Below are 11,440 nucleotides of genomic sequence, written 5' to 3'. Positions count from 1 at the left end.
AATGCATGCAAGGCCAATATCCCTGGAGCATTACTGGATTGGTTGAAACTGTTTCCTTGACAAAGGCTCAGCAGTGAAAAGAAATCTAAAATAAAACAATATAAAAGTATGTCTGCAATTTGCCTAGTATTTTTAGACAAGTGTTACATACAAAGTCTAACTGTTTACCTGCTGCAGATGGACATCAGCGGTGCCAGGTACAGCTTACATCATGTCCCTTTTGTTTCCTTTGAGCTCAGCGTGGGACAGATGGTCAAGTGGGTAGACAGGAGAGCACAGTGTGGGAGCAGTGGGCCCAGGTCACGACTCAGACTCTCTGGAGTCAGTTATAAATTAATGCTACAAAGGTTTTTCACTCTGACCTTGGTTTATGAAATGAAACAACAATATGGATTTATTAATTTATTAATCGAGACTCACTGGATGAGTCCTCTAGTCAGGCTGGCATAAATCTTTCAAGTTCCTACCTGCTGACAAATACCAGCAACAAATAGGATGATGTGGTAGTCAAAAATACAAAGAAGTGATACAATAAATCTAAATTAATAGAATCTGGGGACATGAAATTTACTTGACTTACATGCATTTGATTTATATTTTAGCATATTTCCCTAACTAAACATTTGATTTTATACATTTTCATTTTATTGCTTCATGCTTTTCAACTTTGATGCACCAGAGGCACCCCGCACCAGGGCTGAGCCCCCATGCACCCACCCGCACACAACCTCGGTGACACACCAACCAGGACCCAAGCCCCCAAGGTCCAGCCAGAGCCCCAGCCTGGAGACGGAGCACCCACAGAAATCATCCGATGACCTGTATAGTGTACTCTATGTAATATTTTGTATTGAATTAATTGAATACAAAGTGTTACAGAAAGCAATCTGTATATTTTGGAAAGTAATTTGGGGGTTTTATAAGTAAGAAATTGAACCACACTTGATGGTGTTTGTAGTTCAACTTGACCCGGTTTAAATTTCTTTTTTACTATGGATTTAATTTGTTGATATTCTAAAAATCTTTTCTTGTTGATCCCATATTGTGTAACTAGTCTGTCAAATGGAATAAATTCTGTTCCTCTAATATATGTTCTAAGTATTTGAGTCCTTTACCACTCCAATCTGACAAGTTTATCATATTATTGTTTTGTAATATGTCAGGGTTGTTCCAGATAGGTGTACGTTTGCATGGGATTAATAAAGACTCCATCAATTTTAGAAACTCCCACCATGCTGTCAGAGAAGAGCTGATGTTGACGCTTTTAAAGCATTCATGTCGTTGGATGTTTGAGCTGATAAATGGTAGGTCTGAAATCTCTAGATTATTATAAGTGCTTGTTCTACATCTAGCCAAGGTCGTCTAAGAAGGTATGTTTTAGCCATCCTGAGATAAATTGAAGCCTGAAAGTTAGGTAGATCGAATCCTCCTTTATTGTTGGTCTTTTGTAGTGTTTTTAAGCTTATATGTGGTGGTTTATCTTCCCAAAGGAATTTAGACATATACAAATCTAGAGATCTGAACCAATCTTGTGGTGGTTTAGTTGGGATCATTGAGAATAAATAATTTATTTTTGGTAAGACCATCATTTTTATAGCGGCAACCCTTCCCCTGAGTGATATGGGTAGACATTTCCATCCAGCAACTTACTTTAAAAGTGGGATATGGTTTAATTTAGTTAAATCTGCAAGCTTGGGAGAAACATTATGACCTAAATATTTTATATTTCCCGATTGCAGTGGTGTAGAAGAAGAATTTAGGAAGGAGCAATTAATCGGAAGGACTGAAGATTTTGACCAGTTAATTGAATAATCTGATACTCTTGCAAAAGAGTTTATCAATGCAAATACCCCAGAAAAAGTAACACATCAACTGCATAAAGACTGATTACCAAATTTGTGTAAAGTTGCAAATAAAAATTTCCAGTTAACTCTGTCAAACGCCTTTCCTGCATCTAGAGATAATATTGTAGTTTCGATGTTTTTACTGCATGAGTAGTCAATCAAATTAAGTAATCTACGTGTATTTGTTGATGAGTGCCTACTCATGAGATGAGTGCCTTTATGAAACCAGTTTGGTCAGGATGAATTAAGAGGGGGGTTATTTTCTCTAATCTCTTTAAAAGCACTTTGCAGATTATTTTAAGGTTTACATTTATAAGGGATATTGGACGATAGCTTAAGGGGTATACAGGGTCTTTGCCCGGTTTTAGCAGGAGTTTTCAACAATTTCTGAGTAAATGAGAATGAGGGTTTGTGTTCAATGTGAAAATAACAAAAAATAATATTAAAGACATGCTTACATTTTTATTTGATTCTTTTAGTTTTATAAAGATATACTTAATTTATTAAAAAATGTGAGATGTCTGTGTTAGTGCCAATTAAGTTCCACAGTTAAATACAATATAGTCAATCAAAATAGCTTAAAAAGAAAAAAACAAATACTCACTATGAAAGAGCTATGTTTATAATAAATAAAGTAAATAAAGGAGCTTAAAAGTAAAAAATACACAACAAATCAAACACATTTGTGAAGTAAAATAAAACAACAAAATAATAATAATAATAATAATAATCATAATAATAATAATAATAATAATAATAATAATAATAACATAAAATAGCAGAATACAAATACAAATGATGCACTAAAATGTGCTGGAGGAGACAGGCCAAGCACAGGATGCTGAGGTGAGCAGTTAAGCAGCAACAGGAGAATGAAGACTTCCTGCAACTGAAAGCTAAATATTTATTTTATGGTGCAGAGGGTAGTTAATTGAGTTAACTATAATTTTTATAAAATCATCAAGTCTAATCACCTTGCATAGAACATGCCCAGTTAAAGGTTTCCGAGCAGTTTCGCTGGTGTCCACCAGAGGGCAGCACCTGTCTGATTTGTGGGTGCTGTCAGCGCTCTTCCTCTCGGTACTTTGTTTACTTCTGCTTCCGTAGCTTCTAGCTAGCGCAACCCCCGCTGTCTTTTAAACCTCTTCCCGTGCTTCTAGAGTAACACGTATTCTAAAATGTCTTCACCGCTTCTTCTCAGGGCCTTCGTGACCGAGCGCCTGACAGCCGCCGCGGAGGAAATATTTCAGGTGTTTGAGAGGACGATAGAAAAATATGAGGAAGAAGCGAGCAGCTCCCAGCAGGAGATCGAGCGACTCAGAGGTCTGCTGCTGGAGTTCATGACAAACCAGAAAAGAGGTCTGTGGGGTCTTATTTTTTACTTATCTGTGGGTGTCCGACTAGACTGGAATTATTAACCTAAAATGTAACCTTGCAGACGAAGTTTCTTTTCTGCAACGTAATTTGTGAAGTGTGTTTAATTTTATTTAACACTTTAATTTGTGCTCCAGCAACTGACTGGAAGACAGTCTAAAACTCATATTATTTCTGATTTTCCTGAATGAGGAATTTTGAAATGTTGTGAAAAAATAATAGTCAAGCATTAAGTATTTACTTAGTAGTAACTAAGGTATGGTTTGGGGCCACCTGATCCAGCACTAACTATGAACTTTATCAAAATGTCAAGTTTCTATTGTGATCTTAAAAGTAGAGAGGGTATCGGTCTCCTGAAGCCAAAGTGGGAGCTGGGTCCACAGCAGATGGTCCTGATAGTTGAAGGCCCAGCCTCCCATTCTACTTTTAAAAACTCTAGGAAGTGCAAGTAAGCCTGCAGTCTGAGAATAACACTGTTTGAATAATAAGATACTATGAGGTGTTGTTGTGGTCACTGTGTTGGGGCCTGATTATTCAAGACCTCATACTCTCATGTGAAAAAGTTGATTCACTGCACCCACATCATTCAGTAGGTTATGGAACCATTTTTAGCTGCAGTGACTTGAAATAATCGCTTTCTGTACAACTATACATCTCTCTCATCATTGTAGAGAAATTTTGTCCCACTGTCCAACATTGCTTCAGTTCATTGAGGTTTCTGGGCATTTGTTTACACACAGCTCTCTTAAGGTTCCACCACAGCATTTCAGTCAGATGAAGTCTGGACTTTGATTGCGCCACTGCAACATCTTGAATCTTTTCTTTTTCAGCCCTTCTGGTGGAGATTTGCTGCTGTGCTTGGCAATGCGTTCTGTTACATGACCCATTTTCAGCCAAGCTTCAGCTGTCAAACAGATGGCCACACATTTGTCTCTAGGATACTTTAGGACAAAGAAGTGTTCGTTTGCAAGGTGCCCAGGACCTGTGGCTGCAAAACAAGCTTTAAATCATTACCCCTCCACCACCAACAGTCGGCATGACATTGTGTCAGAAGTCGTGGGGTTTGCTCTAAGCTCTGCTGAGGCTTTCTCCTATAGAGCCTGAGATGTAGCTCTTGGGTTTCTTTCAGCTTCAGGGGGTGAGTTGGGGTGAACGTCCACTCCTGGGAAGATTGTAGTATTGTGTTAACACACACCTGAATGCTCCAGACCAGCAAACTGCTGATATCTGCTTTTTATCAGTAAATGATAAGGTTTTAATTCATTTGTATTTGATCATCTGAAAGCTTTTAAAGGACCTTTTGAGAGTAACAAACATGATTGTTAATCCTTGTTTATAGTAATAAAGTAGTAAAAGAAAGATTACATTTTCTTTTTCAGATGTTCTTCAGTTGTCTGTTTGTAAAGAGGAGTCACCGCCTGAGCAGGAGCCATGTGAGGGCACACCGAGCATCAGCGTCCATAAGGGCAATGCAGAGCCTCAACATATTAAAGAGGAAGACAGCGAACTCTGGGCTGGTCAGGAGCAAGATGAAAAACAGGCCGAAGAGTTTCATGATGCTGATGCCTCATATCCACCTCACTCTTCTGTTTGGGAGGAAAATGAGCTAGAGGACACGAAACCGTCTCTGCAGCCTGAAGTGCAAAACTGTGAACGTGATGAGGAGTTTCTGGAGGAGCAGGAAACCAGAACTGTGCAGTTCATTTTGCCTCTCACATTGACATCTTCTTCACAAACTCTAGCCCAAAGTGAAAGCGTCCAGGACGGAAGGGAAAGCGAAAGACCTGCTGCTAGTTTTTCATCAGAACAAACCCAGGCGCCCTTTAGCACTTTCAGAGAATCCACTGAGTTACCTCATTTTAACTCTGCTGCACCTGACTATCATTGCCATTTGTGCAATAAATCATTTTCCTCCAGCCATCACCTGATAAATCATGCTTTCCACGTGCATTCAGCAGACGCAGGTGCCATCTGTGCCGTGTGTGGAAAGATGTTTGAATCCACCGAAAGCCTTAACATGCACCTCAAATCGCACAAGGGCTCAAAATGTTGCCACATGTGCGGTAAGCAGTGCAACAGCACGACCGCACTGACCGAGCACATGGCGAGCCACGCCGGGGTGAAACTGCATCGTTGCCACGTGTGTGGGAAAGAGTGCAGCCGCAAAGGGGATTTAAAGATACATATGAGGATTCACACGGGCGAGAAGCCTTTCTGCTGCTCCTTTTGTTGCAAAAGTTTCACCCACAGCGGACACCTGAGGAAGCACATGAGAAGCCACACAGGCGAGAGGCCTCACCGCTGTGGTATCTGTGGCAGAGGGTTTCTACAGAGTGCACACTTGAAATATCACCTGGGGACTCACACTCAGAAATATTGACTCATTCATCCCCCTGGGCTCATATTTAATAATGAAAAATGTTCAACAGAGACGCCAAACTTTGCTGTAAAGAGCAAGAAGACCCATTATAAAGATGCTTAAAGCAAAATGTCAGTAACATTTAAAGTGGGTCTAATTCAATTATTTTTAGCTCCATGTTTTTGTTCTTGGGCATTGCATGATTCACAGTTCAAAATAATCCCTATTTATTCTATTCTGGGCCTCGGTGCAGCCCTCCAGTTCATCCACTGCCTGAAAAACATGTTTTTAGGTCCTCTGAGCAGCACCCTTGTAAAAACAAGTCTCTGCACTCAGCAGCAGGTTATTATTTTGAGAAATCAATTGAAGCATGAACTAAATTAACTTGAAATTTGATGCTGCATGTATAGAATCACCAGTTAAATCTCAAAACTAAATAAAGCACTTTAAAATGTCCGATGACTTCCCCTAAAATACATTTTTAAGGAAGGTTTTCCTCTGGAAGTTAACACTTTGTTGTTTTGTAGTTTCTCTTTAATAGCTGCTATCAGGTGACACTGTGATTAATCGTCTGTATGTTCTGATGTATCTGATTCATTTTCTTTAATAAAAATCACATGTCACTGAAAGATGTGTTATAGAAAACCAAAGTGGAGCAGAAAATGAATTCTTAACTTGGGTTTTAAATAAAAGTGTTTGTTTATAACATCGTTATAAGATGCATGAAAAGTGCTAAAGAAAGCTGCAAACCTCTTTTAAATTTAAGCAGTGTAACCAGCTAAAAAGTAAAGTGAAGGAAAAGTATTTTAACAGTTTGATGAGCGCAGGCTCTGAGCTTCACACTATGTTTCTCTTTACTGTTGACATGACCTCTGATCCCCACTTTGAGCAATAACATTGCCGATAACGTCCAGCTTGTAATGATTGCTTTTATACAACAGAATCTGATTGGTGTTAAATCATCAGTTTATTTTACTCAGAAAGAGCAAAGTGGGACACAGTGCCCTTTTCCACTCTTATTTTTCAAGTAAGCAGATGTTCAGCAGATGTGCTCTCTGGTACAGCTGCAGCTCGCCTGGTCATGCAAACTTAAAACACTGTCACACTTTCAGAGCCATGTGCCGACCTCTTCATCAACCAGATCTCTTCTGCTCTGTGATTCATTAATTATAACCTTTATTATTAAAAGTAATTTTCCTACTAATCATCCCACTGACATTTTTTCACATATGTACTTCCTGTGATCTTTGGGTACACCAAGAATAATTTACTGTTAAGAGCAATTATAATAGCCAAATAATATCCATTCGTCCGTTCTCTTCCACTTATCCAATTCAGGGTCGTGGGGAGGCGGGAGCCTATCCCAGCACAAACACTGGGAGAACATGCAAACTCCAGTAAACATATATGACATGTTTGTGTGATAACCTATCAGGTTCAGTCCTCCTAGAACTTGCCCATATTTAAGGGCTGTCCAGGAGGCCTTCTGGTTGGATACCCAAACAATGTGAAGACATCTCTATCTGTAAGGGAGAGCCTAGACATTCTTGACAATGAGCTCATGTCTGCATACATCAACAATTTAATTTTTCAGTCACAACCCAGAGCTCATCGCCAAAGCTGAGGGTCAGAATATATATGAGCCTATAAATGGACAGCTTCATAGTGAGCTCTCTCTTCACCACTGCAGACACGATTCACCTGCAACCCCAAAACATTTATATTTTTAAAAAGCAATAACACACAACAAAGCTGCATTGTCACGTCATTAGGAACAAATAGATAGAAATGATGGAATGAAAATGATTTGTGTCTGTATAATGTTCTTCTGTGGTCTGCAAAGACCACAGTTGGTCACATTTCAACTAATTCAAAGCAGTAGGTTCTTATTACAGATGAAAGTAGCTCAGTTTCAAGCATTCGTTCATCACTACTGATTTATTTTTCTAGAAATGAAGATTTGCATACATGCAGAGTCATATTTTTCTGTGCTTCCCATCACTAAAAAAAATAATAATGAGGGTTTGGTTATACTTGATTAGTGCATTAGTGCGTACGCTGAGCTATATTTCTATGTAAAGATGGACCACGAGTGCTGAATTGTTTTTTTTTCTACTAACGGAAGAAATTCAGAATCAGCTTAAAAGTTTAAAAAACATCTACATAGCAAATCTTTTCTTTTTTTGGTTTCTGTTCCTCTGTTTCTTTTTCAGTTCTTTTTTTGGTCTCAAAAGGACACTTTTCTTTACCAGCTAGATGTTTTACATTCATCACAAGTTTGTCACTAACTTCACACTGGGCGAGAGCTCTTGGGGAGTCTGTGTGATGCACAGCCAGCAGGCTCTGGTCACATGACCTCATGTACTTGCAGAGAATCTCTGGATGTAAAAGTTCACTGGTTGTTTCTCCATCCAGACATGTTTTGCCTTCATGCTGTAGATGAGTTCAAGAGTATCTGAATGTAACTCTGAAAGTGAACAATCTTCAGATGTCAGTTTGGAAATATAACCTCCACAGTGTGCTGTAGTGGTGAATTATCATGGACTACTACAGTCTAATGAATAAGAGTGTTTATTTTCAAGATGATTGCTTCTCTCTAGAAGTGTGTTTGCTTACGGTGGGAAACTACATTGTCATTTTTACAGCACCATTCATTCAAATATGCACAGAGGTCAACGTGACAAAACACAGTTTTAAAAACAGATTTTAAAAAGTAAAAGAAGAGCTGGAATTATCATCAATTATGTGGACAAGAGAAGCCAAAAGCAGGACACCAGAGATAGAATGACTGATGAAAAAAACAAGCATTAATGCTGAAATAAGTCCAATAAAATAACAAAGTCCAGAACAAAGTAAACAGAAATCAGAAGATAAACACAAGGACCCAGGGAATAGATCCAAAACCATCGAAACAGTCTGCACACGAGTGAATGTTTGTACACTGAGCGCAGGTTGGGAAATTTGGGAGTGAATTATATCATTGTGCAATAGGTACACCCGTTCAGCTGCTCATTAACACAAATATCTAATCAGCCACATGGCAGCAACTCAATGCATTTAGACATGAAGATATAATCAAAACAACCTGTTGAAGTTAAAGCTGAGGAACAAAGTTGGTTTAAGTGACCAAGGCGCCAGACTGGCTGAAACTGCAACAAAACGCAAAAAATATCCAGTGAGCCATGAGTGTAGCTAGTACTCATGTGCTCTCATTTTTCTAGGCTAACTAGTTTTACATTTACAAGAGAAGTTATCACTGATTAATTCAGGATGTGCACATGCATAGTGCAAACTGACAAAATAATTCAGTTCAGTTACAAAGAAAAAGTCCTTTATTTTTTAGACTGAGTGATATATATGACCTCCAGTTTACAACACAGAGAGTGTGCTGTGCAGTGTCTTGTGTGTGTTTTGATTGGTTAATAATGGAGTTTACCCTGAAGCGTTTACCCACTTTACTTTTTGCATACCTCTGTCCAGCCTGAGAAGAAAATAATTCACCACTAGGTGGTACTGCAAGAACCTTTATTTATCTATCCAACGTCTCAGTCGGTGTAAGAAAATATATTTTCCCACCTCCAGTAGTTGATTTTTGAACATTTCAATTGTTGTATTTAAGCTTGCCTCACAATCCTGCTTAATCATGACATGTAGCACATCTTAGTCAACTAAATGAACTCTGTTCATGCATTGATTTCAAAACCTTTATTAAACTTGGTATTTACTCCTCAAATGTTTTTTCTGTCATGGTTTATATTTTTTCTAGAGCTTTCATTTTTCAATTTTAATCACTCACTCTTGAGAACAGCAGCTGGAAAGCTACATTCGCCATCATCTATGACTTGTTCAGGAACTTGTTAAGCCTTTTTTTAGGCCTTTCCCGAGAATCTCTTCCATGTGGCCTAAAAGTTTCACACAGAACAGCAGCACATTCAGGAATCTCAGTGTTTGGGAAGCTGCTTCAGGCGATTCAGATTGAAAAAGCTAAAGAGCATAATCAGGCCCCAGTGACCCCAGAGCCTAAAACTAACTGCCCTAATCTGGTTATGCAACCACCCACAAAGACACGGGATCATCAGCAGACACCACTGGATCCTTGGACACTATTTCCCACATGTCTGTTCATGTCCAGCCCAAATGGGGACTCAGTGGCTCAAACCTCACCAGATAATTTGTTTACAGTTCCCTGACGTGGCTTGATGTGCTTCAACCACTACTTCATTATAGACAGTCTGAGCTACAGTAAGTAAGAGTGTATAGTCTCTATATAGCAGCAGTGTTTGATCCTAACTAAGGTTATTTGATATAATCCTCCCATACCTTGTTGAGAAAAAAAAACAGTCAAGTGGTTAATCTCCTGCGATTTAAATTATGTGAAACTTACGCAAGGGAATTGGAGGAATTTTCCTTATGTGGGTCAGGACGTGTCTCACAGTTGAGCTCATGAGAAGAAGGGTTATGCTTTTCTCAGTGTGTGTGTTTGTGTGTGTGTCTGCAGGGTATCTGAGAAGTAGTATTGTGCACTGAGTATAGTAATAAGACTTTGAATTGAGCTGGGATTCAGCCATGATCAGGAATTTTACAAATTCCAAAGAAGAAAGAATAACTGATGATGATGCTGCAGCTGGGGGTAGAAGCTGTTTCCTCACATGTCCCAGCTCTCTGCATAGAGCTGGATCAAGCAAAGCCTCGTTTGTCATCTGTAACTTTATTTATAACAAACCAGCAACATGAATAAAAAATGGAATTCGGGGTTACAAAATAAACCATCTGTGCTGTAAAGCATCCACAGAAGGCGCGCACATTTCTTATCCAACATTAAGTGAGAAAAAAACCCAACCATAAATATGATTTCCTTCTAATTTATTGGTGAGTTTCAGAATATACCATCACTAATTCAAGCAAACATTTCTCAAATTACACCCTCCTTTCTCGATCACCAAGTTAATCCCGAAAGGGAAATCGTATCTCTGCGCCGGACTTCGCTCATAAATATCAGGTTTAAGCTATTTTTTGAAAAAATATTTACTTAAAACATTTCTCACTTCTTACAGATTCGCAACATCTACTCTGTAACAATAAATACCTCTCCGTGTTTTTAATGAAAATAATGCCATATGGGTTGCATTTTCTTATCAGCACTCCCCGATGAAAAAGTCACGAAATGTTCATCCAGAACATGCCTGCGAAATATTCACTGATAGTGTATCTAATTTGTTTCCAAGTCTTTACAACGATTTGAGCCATGTTTACTTTTAAACACAGACAGCTGCAGTATATGTAGAAGATATACATGGGACCTGGGAGGATGCATACAATTAATAGTGCATAAATTAACACTCTTATGAGACTCTTATGGTTAAGAGTAGGTGGCTGCTGGTCCACAACAGTGTGAGACAGACTGTGGTGACAAAATGCATGGACGAATACTTAGATAACTGTGTCCTCTCTCTCTCTGACCCAGTATCAAGCTCTGGTTGTAGTTTTAAAAGGATTATAATCTGGTGGCTTATTTGTAAAAACCCTGGCCCGCTATTTGACGAAATCTAGACCAGTCACAGAAATCCCTTTCGCCTGCCACCCCCACCCTGCAGTCAGTAGCCCATCTATGTGTGCCAGCTGCACGAACAGGGTCTAATTTCGCGGCTGAATGAGACGAGAGAAAACAGACGAATGAACGCGTCAACGCTGTTCCCCACAAAGCTCCGTGCTGCTCGAATGTGAGGTTATCGCAGGCTGGTTGCATTAGGTAAGTCTGTGTTCCTGTCTGTTTGGGACGAGCTGGTGAAACTCCAGCAGAACCGGTGACAAGGTCAAATGCTGCGCATGGTGCTGAAAGTGCGCCAGATGACGCGTGACTGAG

The 11,440-nt window shown here is 39.3% G+C and overlaps 2 protein-coding genes across 4 annotated transcripts in view; both read left to right on the top strand.

Annotated features, from left to right (window-relative positions):
- The first annotated feature begins 2,953 nt into the window (after positions 1-2,953).
- On the top strand, positions 2,954-6,033 carry LOC309720629 (uncharacterized protein). Its single transcript, XM_082557715.1, has 2 exons — positions 2,954-3,203; positions 4,598-6,033. The coding sequence occupies exons 1-2, from the start codon at positions 3,023-3,025 to the stop codon at positions 5,596-5,598; spliced, it is 1,182 nt and encodes a 393-aa protein (XP_082413841.1). The 5' UTR covers positions 2,954-3,022; the 3' UTR covers positions 5,599-6,033.
- A 5,148-nt stretch (positions 6,034-11,181) lies between these two features.
- LOC309720435 (equilibrative nucleoside transporter 1-like) overlaps positions 11,182-11,440 on the top strand; it is a 38,168-nt gene continuing 37,909 nt past the window's right edge. For all 3 annotated transcript variants that reach the window (XM_082557375.1, XM_082557374.1, XM_082557372.1), the window contains exon 1: positions 11,182-11,326. The gene's annotated coding sequence lies outside the window, so the exon portion shown is untranslated. The remainder of the gene's footprint in view (positions 11,327-11,440) is intronic.

The sequence above is a fragment of the Aulonocara stuartgranti genome (assembly GCF_965226115.1).
Source record: "Aulonocara stuartgranti genome assembly, chromosome: 13".
NCBI classification, from domain to species: Eukaryota; Metazoa; Chordata; class Actinopteri; order Cichliformes; family Cichlidae; genus Aulonocara; species Aulonocara stuartgranti.
Note: the sequence above shows the minus strand (reverse complement) of the source record. Positions and strands in the feature narration are given on the sequence as shown.

Bases quoted from the DNA above. Each gene is read 5' to 3' on its own strand.
- LOC309720629 (XM_082557715.1), top strand. From the start codon at position 3,023: ATGTCTTCACCGCTTCTTCTCAGGGCCTTCGTGACCGAGCGCCTGACA. The intron at 3,204-4,597 runs GTCTGTGGGGTC...TTTCTTTTTCAG, and splicing joins CATGACAAACCAGAAAAGAG to ATGTTCTTCAGTTGTCTGTT.